General features: G+C 42.3%; 1 protein-coding gene and 1 non-coding gene across 5 annotated transcripts; both read right to left on the bottom strand.

The window, feature by feature from the left end:
• Positions 1-562: 562 nt before the first annotated feature.
• On the bottom strand, positions 563-15698 carry LOC124058363 (ubiquitin-associated protein 2-like). 4 transcript variants are annotated; one of them, XM_046387536.1, is made up of 30 exons: positions 15564-15698; positions 13945-14082; positions 13492-13569; positions 13232-13342; positions 12930-13089; positions 12546-12623; positions 11429-11492; positions 10673-10761; positions 10337-10389; positions 10159-10223; positions 9790-10012; positions 9406-9661; positions 9146-9283; positions 8623-8759; positions 7976-8214; positions 7325-7568; positions 7170-7209; positions 6351-6480; positions 6075-6132; positions 5724-5955; positions 5441-5532; positions 5123-5170; positions 4789-4867; positions 4280-4480; positions 3951-4121; positions 3058-3159; positions 2934-2966; positions 2558-2631; positions 2038-2229; positions 563-1439 (listed from the first exon to the last, which is right to left on the bottom strand). In XM_046387536.1, the coding sequence occupies exons 2-30, from the start codon at positions 14038-14040 to the stop codon at positions 1344-1346; spliced, it is 3579 nt and encodes a 1192-aa protein (XP_046243492.1). In that variant the 5' UTR covers positions 14041-14082; positions 15564-15698; the 3' UTR covers positions 563-1343. The 4 variants fall into 4 exon arrangements, with proteins under 4 accessions (XP_046243492.1, XP_046243490.1, XP_046243491.1 ...); XM_046387534.1 differs by having other exon boundaries at positions 5123-5173; positions 15564-15697; XM_046387535.1 differs by lacking the exon at positions 15564-15698 and adding an exon at positions 15072-15477 and having other exon boundaries at positions 5123-5173.
• Positions 6205-6280, bottom strand: LOC124058611. Its single transcript, XR_006843274.1, has one exon. It is a non-coding gene; the product is annotated as a small nucleolar RNA SNORD121A (small nucleolar RNA).
• Positions 15699-15713: the final 15 nt, after the last annotated feature.

Here is a 15713-nt window from a genome sequence, read left to right as displayed (position 1 = left end):
ACAGAAAATAATCTGTGTATATGCTCCATGAAAATGCTGCAGGGCGAGATGCTTACAGAGAAGGGTTTTGATGGCTGGTTTGCTGTGTGGGACATTTTGCTGACATGGTTTGGGTCCAGTTGTATCAGAGAGAGAAGAGTCACTGCAAATCAATTTTCTGTTGTTTCTTAGTTAGTACCTTTATGATGAAATCCTTCTTCCCCGATGTGTCTCTTCCAGGATAATAACGCATAGGTGGTCATTAAGAGTTTGATCAGTTTACGGACTGTGAATGTGATGGCCTTATGAAATTAAAATAACTCATATCTGGTTACGCTTGAACATTTGCATCATAATTCCAGTCATGTATGTGCCTGTGGTAATAATTTCCATGTAATCATATACAAATAATATAGAAATGTGGCACAAATAGTTTTTTCTAGTTAGTGAAATGTTCCTATGACAGACATCTCTGACACTGTATAAATGAATCAGAAATCTTAGGTCTGACCTTCCAAGTCTAAAGAAAGCTGTATGGGGAAAAAAGGGGACACCTGCACACACAAATACAAAAACTCAAGGGTTCCAACTGCTCAGAACTTTTATTTTGAGGGAAATCAGGGTTAAAATTAAATTAAAATATAAAATTTAGATGGGCAGGTCTGTCTTTAAAGGGAAGGTGTTGACAAGGATAGGCAGCCCTCGAGTAGAAGGGAGATATGGAGGCAGGAGGGTAAAGACAGGAAGCTACAAAATTAAGTTTGAGGGGGATGAGTCTGGTCATTCAGAAAGTTATGTATATAAAAAAAAAAAAAAAAAAAAAAAAACAAGACAGCAGATGCAGTTAGTTATTATAAACCCCACCCCCATCTGAAAATGTCCTCATATGCAATCAGTGCTATAGCTCTCTCCTTTTCCTTTTTCTTGTTTCTTACAGGAAGTTTTAGATCATTTCTCTTTTTCACTCGTTCTCTCACCACCATAGTCATCATCTCATTCTGTCTTAATGTAACATCTTTTTCTGCAGTTTTGAAAAAAGTAAACAAAGTCCTTCAAAAATAAAATGCAGCAACCACATTTCATGTTCTACTATTACATATACAGTATATATATATTTATATAAATACATACATAAATATCTTACATGTACAACCAATTTCGAAAAGGGGGGAAAGAGAGAACCCAAAAGACTTATGAGGACTTGTGGAGGTGGGGGGAGTGGGGCGAAGAAGTCCATGGTTGCTCATTGTGAGGGTAGTGTGTCTTTCTGTTTGTTTGCTTATTTTTGTTGTCTGTTTTAGCTTTACACACGTGCACACGCGCACACACAGCCTTTTGGGAGAGGGGGGAGTGGGAAGCATTTCTCAGTTTGCCCAATAGGGGGAGCTGCCATAGCTGGACTTGCTGCCTTGTGTCTTCTGCTGCATGCTGTTGGATTGACTGCGCTGACCAGGGCCACCCTGCAAGGACAAAAAACAAAAAAATCTTTTGAGTCTATCATGTTTAAGACCAAGTAATTACCTTACAGGTCTATTCAATATCCCATTTGGTTTTTATTTACCCTTTCCAGCTAAAATACTCCACTAGTAGTATAACCAGCAGGAGCCTACAGATCCAGCTTCGATCCTTCTGGTGTAGTTTCCGCCCTCTGAAAATCTCTTCCCCATTTATGCAGTGATGACTGGAACTGACTGCTCTAACAAAAGCCCTTTTACTGCCTGAATTTTTAGTTCTTGGGGCAAAAAACATTCTTGGTCGTATTTGGTAAAAAAAAAAAAAAAAAAGGATGGTCGTATTTGGTAAAAAAAAAAAAAAAAAGGCCTTTTAAGTTGAGAACCGCAAGTATGCAGGTTAATGAACAGGAGCAGTCTGGTTTGGTTTTTCACCTTCACCCGCCAACTATAACATCACGGAAAGCTATTCTGAATACACGGAAGTCTAATACAATGGACAAAATAAGATTAACACTCAGATTAACAAAACTAATGAGCCAAAGTTATTTTATCAAGCACAGGGTGGGTAAAAAAATGTGATGTATGCCAGGACACTTCAGTTTACCTGTCCGTCCTGTGTGAGGTGATGGTGTAGCAGCTGGGAGTGGGGCTGTTGGTGTGGTGGCAGGATATGCAGGAAGGGAGCATGGGCGTATCCAGGAGCACCCCCGGGGTTCAGGGGCCCCGTTCCCCCCAGTGCTGAAGGCAGGCTGAAGGGAGGCGGTGTCCCTGTGTGGAAGCCCTGCTTGTCAAATGACTGAGGAGAACCAAGAGAAGACAAAAGCACTTAAAATCTCAAATAAAATCTCAACATGAAGTGCCTGCACGTACAACAGGTCAGTAAATAACATGCTCATTTTAATAAGCCTTCCAAAAAGAAAATCTCTGCAGAGCAGAACTTTCGTCAGTGACAGTAATCACAAACACTGCTGCCGTACGTATGATGCAAAAGGCCCCACCACACTCTCAGTTGCTGTAGTCTACTCCGTCACCCCAGTTGGCCTGCCCTTCAGCTTCAGGACTATTATTATCATAAAAGCAGTCTTCATCTAAGCAGACATACAACAGGACAGCAAGTCACTCACCTGAGTTTTACTATAGATTGAACCTCCCATGTCAGGTACTCCTCCACTGGTGCCTGACCCTGATAGTCCTGGCGCTGAGAGGCAGAAGAGAGAGAGAAAGAAAAAGATAAGAAAAAGGTTAGAATACAGGAGCAAAGAGAGGAAAGCAAAGAAGGGAAGAGAACAATAGAGAGGGAGAACAAGAACACTTCACTAACGACAAATGAATATTAACCACTGAATGTTCATTTCCACTGTTAGTAGGAGGGGGTGCAGCCAGTAGGAAGAAGCATATTAACTGACAATGTGCAAAGGCATGTTTCTCTCTTTTCCACCTCTTTACACGTATCCATTTATGTGTACATCAAAGTACAGTCACACACGTGCATATACACACCTTTCTCCAGAACACTCTTGACTGTAGAATCATCTGCAATTGTGAGTACATCCGTTTTTCCCCACAGGAAAATGCCCACTGACTTTGTGTGTATTGTTAGTGTGCACACGTGTTGTGTGTGTACCTTTCCCTGGGCCGCTGCCTGCTGACTTGGCCTGTGACTGGGCAGAGCCTCCGTACCCTCCCTTACTGTACTCCCCGTGGGCTTGAGACAGGTCATCAAAGGCTGAAGGAGGATGAGGAGCACAGAAGAAGAAAGGACGCAGAGTGAGCAGAAGAGAGGGTAGATCAAGTGGGGAGAATGAGACCAGATGAGGTGAGGAAGAAAAATAGAAGCAAAGATAGAAAATGAAGGGGGTGGGGATAGGGGGAGGGGAGAGAGAGGCAGTAAGGTAACCTGACTAGAATGGCAGCGGTGTCTACAATGAGCTGTGTCCAACGTCAGCAGGGGGTTTAAGCTACGCATGCAGCACAAGCAAAAACAATCAAACAAAAAAACAACCAAAAACACACCCACAGGCCCAATTCCACTCACGCACATGCAGAATTTGGTGTACATGTACAAAGGCTTGGAAGTTGAATACTGTTTTGCCTCTTTCTCACACCTAGTTTATGCCATGGTCTCTGTACACACACCCTGTCTCACAACACCTGTAACTGTAAAATACAACTATAAACGTGCAGCTTGTGCACTTCGCATTATCAAAACACATTAGACAAATGTAACTGACCAGATATGCCACTAGTGTCGCAGTAATGAGCAAAGTCTTCAAGTAACGTTCTCAACTAGTTTTTGTGGCAAGCGACACTTTGTGGTACTGAGATAGCGTGGCAGAAATAATTTAAGCAAAACTTTTGTTCAAGTCAAGTCAGCTAAATCAATTAAAAAGCTAAATTAAAACTGCTGGACATAATCCCCACTTGTAACTCGACTCTGAAACAATGTGCTCTGTTTACTGTCTGAAATCATCAGCCAGAGCAGTGACAGACAAGCCTCGTCCTTTGTCCTGGTCTTACCTGTGCCATATGCATGTTGTCCATAACTGGGCTGATGCTGTTGGTGGTACTGATTGGAAGGGTTGGCCAGGCCCATTGCAGGTTGCTTGGCCGAAGCAGGAGGCACAAAGACGGTGGGACCGTACTGGAAGGCTGAGGGAACCCCCGGGACACCAGCGTAGTATGGCAGGCCTGTAAGATGGGAATTTAGCAATAATAACAATGCCCTATTGTAACAAGCTCCTTATAGACAAGAAGACAAAACCTTCCATATATGCAAAGATATGACTAAAGTGGAAACACACATGGGCAACATCATTATCATTAAACATAATTTTGCTTTTCCTTACCAGTGTATCCATAGCCAGGGGGCAAAGGGGGGTTCAGGAAGGCCTGGTTCTGTGTTTGCTGACCCTGGCTCTGTCCCTGGCCCTGCCCCTGTGTTCCTGCCTGTGGGGCCTGCTGGGGCTGCGACTGCACCCCGGCTGTTGACAGGCTGGTTGGAGGAGCTGGAGATGAGGAGTCATTCCTGCCAAATTTTGTTGCCTCACCTGGATAAAAAAAAAAATTAAAAAAAGATTACTGAAAAGACAAAAAAACAGAAGTCACAAAAAAAAAAAAACTTTTTCTTTACTGGTCTTTTGGTCAGGTCTACTGGCCAGTTGCTGAAAAATCAAAATCACAAAGTTGATGCTCAAGAGCAACAACTACAAAAAGGTAAATCTGTTATGAACGGATAGATGTACTTTTATGAAATTGGATTAATTGAGTCAGCTGTCCTGTGAGTTAAGGCTTATCTTGAAACAACGCAAGGTTTGTAGACATATCAACTCAAAAATTAACACTAAATTTGACTTACCAGTATATGGATTATTGGCCAGACCATCTCTTCCAGGCATTGTTGCTGTGCTACCAGGGAATGTTACGCCATAATAGTCCTGTGTAGAAAGATAATAATACCATAATTAAAATGTAAAATATAGTACTCCCCATTTTGTTGCTTTTTCCTCCCATCATTTTAGACTGCTATTTTGGAGATGTGGTGACAGTGCCATGCAATAGGAGGGATGGATAGATTTTACGAGTGGTCACTTAACTAAGGGTTGCACAAACGTAACGTAAAAGGGGAAGCGAGTTTGACAGCTGCTACACAGCAGGATACATGATGGAGAAAACAGCCACAAGAGACTCACCATAGGAAGTCGAGACTGCAGCATTTGCAAGTCCTCGTACCCATAGATCTGCTGGTGAAATAAAGATAATGGAGGGAAGAGCTGGTGATTATTCAGTACAATGTTGGGATCTCTACAGATCCTCACTTCTACAACAGTTACCATCAACACCGAAAATCTCTAAAGAACAACAAGTAAACTCACTGCCACATTTGTCATGTTCAATGTCCCCCTCATGATAAGAAAAAAAAAAAAAAAGAAAAGGAAAAAAGCACCCCTGGAACGAGTTAGCACACAAACAAGTGAATAAAGCATTAGGACAGTGTATAGTATAGTTACCGGGTAAGCAGGAAGCAAGCCGCCAGGGCCCATTATGTACTGGTTGGCAAGGAGAGGCGGCACTCCTTGGGCCAAGTTGGGAGGAGCTTTACCTGGTGAAGGGAATGAACATCAGGATTTTTCTTTTTTTTTTTTATTTTAAACTGACTCAACAGGGGTGAGAACTATTCAATTTTTAATCAATTAATGAACTATCCTGGAGATTCACTCTGAATTAAAGTTATAAACAACAAAACAAGAGAATTTGTACTGAAGACATTTTTGTGTGGTGCCATGAGCCTACCGGAGGTGGTGGTGAGCAGCGGTGCCGTGCGGCTGCCTGCAGCTGACAGCGTGGTGTTTGTGCCATTAGGAGTTAGTCCTGGTGCTCCAGATGGGTGCAGGCCATTGGTGGTTGAGCTGCTGACAGCCGAGGAAGCTGCGGGACTGGGATTGACGGCTTGGCTGGACGACGACAACGACGATGATGAAAACGCATGAAGGTTGCCGCTACTGCTGCTCTCCTCATTACTTATCTGATGGAAGCAGACAAATCACAAATCTTATTAGCCTCAGAGCTACATCCTGCACTCATATCATCCAAATGCACAACAACTGAGTGTCTCAATTTTTCAGCAATAAACCACACACTTACATTAATGGAGGAGCTTGTGGCGAGGGCTGATCCAGAAGAGTGAGTACTGGTCACGTGACTAGGAAGAAAAAAAAATTATTCAGTGATGATGAAGCAACAAAAGGACTTCATGCAGGAAACATGAGCAGGAGGATGGGAGATTCAGTAAAAAATATTTCCACATAAAGGATTAAGATATGTGCTTGAAACCATCATTATCTCCAGACAAGAAAAAACAACAACAAAAAAACATTATAAAAGGGGGCACAAAAAAGTATAAAATGAACCATCCCTTACCTGCTGAGCGAAGGGATGGTAGTTGAGTGGGAAGGTGTAACTGCAGGGGGCGGGATGTGGTGGCCGGGGCCGCTGTCACTCGTCATAACAGGAGATTCCGTTTTCACTGTTCTAGTCGTTGATGGTGTACCTGGTTTAACAGAAATACAAGGGATCAATTTGGTACAAGTTTTACCTGTGTTGAATTTACAAACTAATTATGGGAGGAGGATTAAAGGAACGAAACAAAAAACTATTGGGTCAAACCATTCCGCCTCGTTAGTGGCAGCATGGTATAAGTGGTAGCAGCAGTGAGATTTTAGATGAGAAGCTGCAGTGTCCTATCGGTTAAAGACACATCTTCAAGTTGGAAATCGGTCAAACAGAGTCATGCCAGCACACGTGTATGGAAAAGCCACACAGAATTACTGCCTTGCAGTTGTATGCGCACCACTCAAGTTGCAGTGTACACCCATGTAAAAATCTATGCTAAAATCTAAATCACCTATCCAATCAGTTCACCCTTGCGTACAAGTGGACATTTGCGCCTAATTTGAAGAAATTCCCTCAAGACGTCCCTTTGACAGAAAGCCACCCTAAACACATAATGCCTCTGACCACGACTATCACCAGCATGGAGGCATAAAAGACAAAAATAAAATCACAAAGCTGAATGAGAAAGATTGGTGCTCATGGTCTTAATCACATCTCATACATTTTCACTGAAAGAACTCTTTCCATTTCTTATGAGAAGCATTTAGCAATCAATATTCATTACAATGAATTTCAGTGGCCACTCAAGTGCAGTTCTCTTGAGCTGACAATGCTTAAAGTACTTACTGTCCTGTGTGCTCTGCATTTTCATCCCACTGTAGCCATTCTGCAAGAATGAGAAAAACTTTCATCATTTTGCTTGTTGTCAGGAGATAAGCAGACACTGAGCTTCAGCAGGGATCTACACCTTTTTGTGTATAGAGAGAAAAGTTTCTCCTCACCGAGAGAGCAGTAGCTGAGGTGACATCTTTGCTTTGAGAGAATCCCAGATGAGGTGGCAGGGACCTCGGGCCACTACTCTCCACACGACTGGCTGCTGTGGAGGTTGTAGAAGAGGGTGGAGTGGCTGCACTGGGAAGACCCAGAGAGGGGGAGGGCGTGGCACTGGGTAAGCCCAAGGATGGTGAGGGGAAGCTGGGATCGGATACAGCTGAGGGTAGGGTGGGTAAGCTGCTCATGTGTTCACTGTTCACAGGATATAAAAATGGGAGGATGGGGAAGGAAATATACCATAAACATACTGAGTATGAGACAGAATAAAAGGCTTTTTAAGCTAAAATGAGGACATCAGTCTCCAAACCCTTTTAACACAGATCAATACACATACACACACATACAGAATTAAAAAAGATCAACTCCTGTACCTCATGCTACGTGATCGCCCCATGTATTCAAATGGCTTTGAAACAAGGGTTTACACTTGGCCACATACTATTATGAATAACAACTTAGTTCTGATAGCAAGTTAGTTAAAATCGATGTATGAACAACAACTGCAGATCATTCCTTCATTTGTAGATATACCACTTCATCACTAATCAGCAAAAGCCTACCTCATACACCAACTCAAAACAGCTCACACGCATACCCACCTCATAGATCCTGGCTTAGAGAACAGGCTGCTCTGTTGCTGCTGTGCGGGAACAGCAGCAGGGACAGGCATGGGCGCTGAAGCTGGGGCCTGAGCCGGGGCTTGCTCCCTGGCCGACTCCGTCTGCGCCATGTCGACCGCTCCACTGCCAGCCTCTGACCCAAAGTCCAGAGCTCCAAACTGAACATTCAGACCAGATATATCTGCTGAGCCGGGCATTTCTACTGCTGAGGATGGGATCTGAGCAGACAAAGAAAGAATAAGTAAAGATGGTGAATCTAGTTATTTTGAATTTATTTTGTACTATGTGTCAATATTTAAATTAAAGAAACCAGTTCAAAGTATGTACAACAAATTATTTATGGTCAAAAAAAGAATTGTATATAAAAATAGTTTAAAAAAATATCAGCATCATTTATGACAGTTAAAGGAATGGGGTTTATGGCTACTTTATTCAGTCTGTCTCCACTGCAAAGCCCGTCAGCTGGCTGGCTTAGCTTGCTACGTGAAGTAGTGAAAGATAAACCAATTTAAATTATTTAGAAGACTTTTGTAGAAAATCTACCTGGTAAAATTGCCCCATTGCAATTTTTGTATGGAGTTAATTACACTTTGTCCAATAAAGGTTCAGAGATTGGAAGAGCTAACCTTTGAAGGAGGAGGTACTCTGCGTTTCTGTGTCTTGAGCTGCCGCTGAGGGGCTTCTGTGATGGGAGGCTCCATGCCTGGCAACTTCACTCCCGGAGAAGCTCCATCTCTTACAGGAGGGATGGAGGACTCATGACCTGGTGGAAAATGAAGAGAGCAGTCTGATTCATAATGTTGCTAAAAACACAGCACTGAGAACAAAAGAACTGTCAGAGGAAGGCATGTGTGATGCTGCATGATCTTAAAGCACAGACACTATTAGGTGCTACTTTCTTGAGCAAAGACAACAGTGAGTCCACTCCATTACATGTTGAAAATTTGTCTGATATCAGCCCTGTAGCATTAAGATTATCCTAGCTTTACCGTCGTCACCCCACCCTTTTACTGTAATTACCAATATATAAATTATATAAAATTACAATATATATATATGTATAAAAAATAAATAGACAAGTTGCTGATCTCATGTCATGTGGTATGCTACAGAGGCTGATAGTGATATGACAGTTTTACGCAGGCCTACCTGGCGGTGTGGGGACCTGCGGAGCATGCAACTGAGACAGGCCCAGAGGCTCTGTAGAGGGAAGGATGGAGGACTGCTGCTGTCTCTGAGTCAGCTGACTGAGCACAGCTGATGGCTCTGGCTGAAGCTTCATGTCCACTAAAGAGAATGGAGTACAATGAATATATATTCATACATTCATTCAGTACATTTTGTATGATTGCCTTCAAGAGCAATTAGTTAAGATGCAACAGTAATTTTTTTCTTTGTGATAAACTTACTGTGCTGGGCAGTAACAGGGCCATTGTCAACTCTTTGAGCCTTGGCTTCTACAGAGGGAGAGGAGGGGGGAGCAGGGTTCTGTATTGGTGGTGTCCCCACATCTTTGGAAAGGCTACTGTTGCTGGTGGTGGCCAACGTCTGATTGGCTCTCTGACCAAGCCGAGGACCGTTGAGCTGCTCTGATGTCCTTAGGTCAGGGGCAAGTGTTGACTTGGGTGCATTCAGGGACCCAACACCAGAGCCCAGAACTGAAGACTGGCAGGATGAGAGAACCAAAACAAAAACTGAATACACCGATACCTAACATCAACTTAACCATAACAGCCTGTGTTGATATAAAGACACATCTAAGTGTAAGTGTGTGTATGCATGGCTGTCTGTACCAGTGCAGCATGAGCGTAGGTGGTACCACCAGAGGCAGCATGGGCATAGCTGTTGGCTGTGGCGTGTGCGTAGCTGTGTGTCGCAGTGCGTCCATTGTGGTGGGAATTGGTAAAAACCAGGCTTTGGCCCAAATCCTCAGCCGAGGGGCCGTCGACTATCGTCCCCAAGTCAGCGTCCACGGAAGCCCCTACAGCCTTAGGCAGTAGGCCAGCCAAGTCCGCACTGTGAAGCAAGAGAAAAGAGTGGGAGAAAACAGAGTGTGTAACTGCAGAGAAGATAACCACAAAGATTAAAATATCAAATTATTCTCTCGAAATAAAGTCTGTTCTCTGTATATCTTAAGCTGACAGGACTGCAGAGTGGCTTACTTATGTCCACGTGTGATGTGGTTTGCCGGAGCAGAAGAGGCAGTGAATACTTTGGTCTCAGACAACTGTGATGAAGGACAGGAAGTACAAACACAAACAGATTAATACAGACTTTTACAAGCTGTATTTGTATTTTTTAATAATATCTCTTTGAGATCATTAAAAAGTGCTTCCTCACATCCTCATTCCAGTCTTCTGAAGTCCAGTCTTCCAGATGGCCTCCCCATGTTCCTTAAAAAAACAGACAGAACAGGAGCCAAGCGGCACCATGAGTGTTTTACTATAACAACAAATTTCACCTCAACTCTTCATTAAGCCCTTGGATCCAATCTGTAGATTCATTTGTCAAACTCTGCTTGAGTTCTGCTTTTATTTAGCACCTAGTAGCCTCAGTATGGAAACTCTTCCAGATTTAGGGTAAGATACTTTTTAAGCTAACAACTGATCCACTCCACAGCAAAAAGTAGATAATGGCATTAAAACGTGATATCTTATGTTCTGTTAATTTCCTTACCAGTTCCCTCAGCAGGTTCGTTGCCGTCCCCTTCCCATGCCTCCTGCCGGGTGCCGGAGTTAGCCATGTAGTCAGCAGGATTGAAGGTACTGAAAGAAGAGACAACAGAAAAGGTGAAGAAGGTGAACAGACTTTCCCAAAATTAGGGCAAAAGTAGATCAGATCGTAATTACATTTGTGTTTTCAGTTATATTGATGTGCTACTTAGATTTATTCTCTTTATTCCACATTTCCCCCCACATAACCCACAGCATACATTAAAGTATCCTTAGCAAATAACCCAAGCTAATATGTATATGTATATGTAATATGTCTGTGGGATAGTAAGCGCACAACTTCCACATGTTACAACAAACAGCTCAAGAAGCTGCCACAGAAGTGATACACACACCAAGCTCCATGAATGAAAGAATGAATGTATGAGCGATGGGGCCATTTTTATCTGTCACATATTTTGATCTGTAATGTCAAACACAACTTGCTCCAGAGCATGTTAGGTATGCAGCATAAGTTATCACAGCAATATAAATTCCTTAAGACAGTGTGAAATCTAAAGCTACCTAAGCACAAATCCTGCTTCATAATACAGGCCTCTGGTCTCTTGCTATTTATTGCTAATGTTAATGTTATTGGATGAGGAGATTCAGAAAGGTAGTTTTTCCACACATTTGTTTTTAAGCTATGTGCTTGTATTCACCATCACCACCTCCTCATCCTTCTTCATGCTTGAGATTTACACTAAACACATGTTCTTACCCCATTCCCTGGGAGGAGAACCTGTTGCCAGCAGCTGCTCTTCCTCTACCACGACCTCCTGCACCTGAGGACACACACAAAACAATCAGATGACCTCTGATGACTGGTCACTTTTAACCTCATCTCCTCATTAAGCATTTTTTAAAGACAGCGTTTTGGTCACTGGACAATGTTCTCATTGTCTTAAAAAAAAAACAAAAAAAAACCTACTTATATTTGTCTAGTTTTCTTTCTATGATTTTACACTTAATTTTTTTCTTAAACATGGCATTGCTATAAGTACACTAATAATAAAACACGCTGTCATACAAATCTGTGCTAAAGTAAATAAAATATACTAACATGGGCCAAAGACTACCAGACATACAGTCTTGGGTCTAAATAACCTCAGGTCCATTTCCAAAGTGTCTTGTAATGAAGCTTCACTTCTGGTTCAAACTTAAGACATTTAAGAGCCAGGAGAACACAATCAAGTCTGGCCTTCTGACACAATTTTTTGTGAATGTCAGTCTGATTAACCTGCCGTTTCTTAAATCACTTGTTTTTACAAAGAAAGCCTACAAATCTAGTCACATACTTTCCACCTTCTTAAATCTTTTATCAATTGTAAACAACACCCTGACCGCAAAACACACACACGCATACACACTGAAGCAGCTGCAGGGACTGAGCACATTCCACACACGTTGAGTGCTGCAATACTCTAAACGCCTGCAGACATAAATAGATATGCTGCCAGTTAGATCAAAACACAGGTGACGCAGAGTATCGCTTTCTCTCTCTCACCCTGATGTGCTCTAAGGTACCAAAATTCGGCACAGATCGGTTTAGATAGATAGCTAGATAGATAGATACTTTATTGATCCCGAGGGGAATTCAAGCATCCAGTAGCCCATTAAAGCAGTGTAGGTTAGTCAAAAAGTAAGCAAACAACACCTAACTGTTAGTAGGAAAAATACACTAAACATATACTAAATAATATGTTTAGAATGACTTTACATACCAATGTAATGACAATGACTTTACATACGAAAAGTAAAGTCCATTTCAGCTTTTACCTTGTAGTTTCTCTAGCATTAATCTTACATGAAGAGGTGTATTTTTGTGCATCACTCACCTCTGCCTCGCCCCCTGCGTCCACGGTCTCCCCCTCTCTCTCCAGGAGCCACCTCAAACCCATTCTCTTCTAACCGACCTGGAACCCAACAAGAAACAAAGGGACAAGGAAATAAAGACATCAAAAACACTTAGAATATTAATACTAAGGTGGGGGAAAGACTTCTGAGATCTCCTTTTTATTTACACTGGGAAGGAAATCAAAGTTGCACAAATGAGAGCAAAGTTGAACTGATAGTTCCACATACTCAGCCTAGCTTAAGCAACAAGAGTGAAAATAAAAAGACAATGTCAAAGATGTATAAAATAGAGAGGCAACACACAGCTACACAATCCAGGCTCTTCATTCTTTAGAAAGGACAAACATCTTTTGTCCATTGCTTACCTTCACGCCCCCGGCTGATGCCTCTGCCCCTCCTGGTGGACCCACCGCGTCCGCGACTGGCCTCCCTCTCTCCTCCCTTCTTCTCCCTGCTCTCCTTTATCTCTGCAGGTCCTCCTTCTTTCCCAAGGTTTCGCTTCTTCCCCACAGTCTCCCAGGAGTTCTGACACAGGTTAACCAAAGAATGAGGATGGCTACTTACACCTATATTGTAATTAAAATGTTGGTGTCTCCATATAACATGTGAACACAGGTACAATATGTGCATACAAATGAGGCTTTTGAAAGTGTATATAGATTCTTACTGTGTCAGAGGTGCTCTCCAGCAGGAAATTGATGGCTCTGTTTACATCTTCATTGCAGTCATGCAGTGCTACCATGCACTCATCCTGAGTCTTCCCAGTTACCTCAATCAGCTGTGAGCAAGCAAAACAGAAACACATAGTGTTAAGTGAGATCACCATGTGATGCAACAAAGATCTTAATGTCCAAGAATCCAGAAGGATGCACTGGTCATCCAGAAAATCAGTTTGTCCGAATGTACATATATGCACAAACATTTTACCTGTTTGACCTTGTCTTCAAAGTCAGCATCATTTTTGTCGTAGATCATTTGGGCTAAACGAATCTGTTCTGCTGTGGCCTGGTAAACAGAATTCAGTGAGCAACAATATAACAGGAACACACAGTAACTGAACTCATTTTTGTATTGAAACAATACATTGAACAACAAGACACTGAGTTTTATTTACTTATTTCAACAAAGAGACAGTAAAGACACTACAATCCTGGTAAAGGTACACCATGTGGGATGTAAACACCTAAAATCCTTTTAAACTATCAAATTACATTTTACATTCATTACACATTTACTTTCAGAATCAGTATGATAAGAGCCAACAAAACCAGAGGCAATACTTGATTGCAGTATAAAAAATAAAAATAGATTGTACCATCATTAGCAGGTTAATTCCATAAGCAGTCCTACAACTTAGTATGCACAGTATTGAAAACCCACCTGTATCTGTTTCTGTGGTTGTGGTGTTTGTGTGGTGGTGGGCAGCGTTTTGTCCCGAGTCCCCCGGACTTGATTGCTGACCACTGATGTCATCATATACAGTATATACAAAACAATGTATGTACAAAATAGAAAAATCTGTGGGGAAAAGGGAAAATTGATTACACCATAACAGTTTCCAGAAACATATAGTAGCGAATAAATGTCCAATACCAGTACAATATACTGAATATAAGCAGGCTGTGACTCACTGTTGTCAAGTATACCATGTAAGACTACAAACCCATCTGTCACCCCCACCTTCCCAGTTAAATATAGCCAGCCAAGAGGGGACTGTCCGGGTGTCAACTTACAACCCTCACTCAGTCTGACACACAAAAAACATGTGTAAGCACCAGCACATGTTATGTGCAGTATGAATTCTATTATGAAGTAGAATTATACTTTTCCCCTCATCAACGGCGGCAGGATAGCAACATCCATTTAGTATTTTATTCCAAAAATCAAGCAAACACAACGAAACCTGATCTCAAGGCAAGGCTAAACGGTGTCCAAGACAATCGAAAGCATACAAGCACCCTGGGTTAGATTATGTTACATGCAGTAACTGGCTGTTAGCCGCTAATACTACCAACTGACAAACAGTCCGACAACACAACCAATGAGATACAACAGCTTCGATCATAATATAGGCTACTATTTGAGAGTGTTGGCTGAAAGAAAAACGTTAAACAGCAAGGTAGCTCTAACATTAACTATACAATAGTTAATGACAGTTACTGTTATTAGTGTTTCTAATTACCGTTTACCTGATGACTAAAGCACTATCTTATTTAGAAGGTTAAAAGAAGCTCGACGGAAATATGAGCCGCAACGGCTAACGTTCACACTAGTATTGGGTAGCTTAGCCGTCACTAGCACTAGCCCGGCTAACCGCTCGTCTTTGTTCCGTGTGCGGTACAACCTCGATTCATACCGACAAAATGCCACATTCTGTTGGAAAGATCTTGGCAGAGTAATAACAATTTGTTAACCTGTCCGCAAATGAGATTTCTGTACCCATAGCCCCACCGACACACGAACAAAAAATGAACAAATGTTAGGTGGGATGATGGATATTAACATACCCTTTTGTGTAAACCAAGGAAAAGCTAACACTAGTCAGTTCACGCTAAAATCAGTGGCAGGTTTGGCTAAAGTTAGCCACCGGATAAAAGACTGAAACGAAACGAAGAAACGTCGTGAACCGTAACATTTTACAACAGTCGCCGCCCAATACATTATTACATTACTAGAAACGCAGTGCGAGTGTGAGGGGGAAGAACTGTTGTCGAAAAACGCGTGGCCCATTAATGTTGGGTTACGACACATATCAGGAGCAGGCTAACTGCCCCGGCATGTGAACGGCCCGTCCGCATACAATGCAGCACTACAGGATGGATCAAAAGCTGGCTAGCCAGCTAGTTATCTAGCTAACTACCGAACAGGACGAACGGTTAATTTGGATCGGCCGATCAGTTTTCCTTAAACTAATTTAAAGAGTACACAATAAAATGTTAGGGTGATTCGGCTTTCAAATCGATAACTTTGCCACAACAAATCTCTATTCTTTCTTTTACCTGCTAACACGCTTCGCTCAGCCAGCAGCAGCAGATGCTGTCACGTGACCCACCGCGCCGTTGTTCAACGTTGTGAAGCCGAAACTGCCAACCAAAACCCGTCGAGCAGGTCAGGTGTTCCAGGAGCGTGTGGTGACGTGCGCGTTCCTG

The sequence above is a fragment of the Scatophagus argus genome, chromosome 4, assembly GCF_020382885.2.
Source record: "Scatophagus argus isolate fScaArg1 chromosome 4, fScaArg1.pri, whole genome shotgun sequence".
NCBI lineage: Eukaryota > Metazoa > Chordata > Actinopteri > Scatophagidae > Scatophagus > Scatophagus argus.
The sequence above is the reverse complement of the archived record's forward strand: the minus strand, read 5'-3'. Positions and strand labels throughout refer to the sequence as shown.

Excerpts from the sequence above, each read along its gene's own strand:
- LOC124058363 (XM_046387534.1), bottom strand. The coding sequence starts at position 14,040 with ATGATGACATCAGTGGTCAGCAATCAAGTCCGGGGGACTCGGGACAAA. Across the intron at positions 9,662-9,789 it reads CCTACGCTCATGCTGCACTG|TCTTCAGTTCTGGGCTCTGG; the intron begins GTACAGACAGCC and ends TCATCCTGCCAG. Across the intron at positions 2,967-3,057 it reads AGGCAGCGGCCCAGGGAAAG|ATGATTCTACAGTCAAGAGT; the intron begins GTACACACACAA and ends TCACAATTGCAG.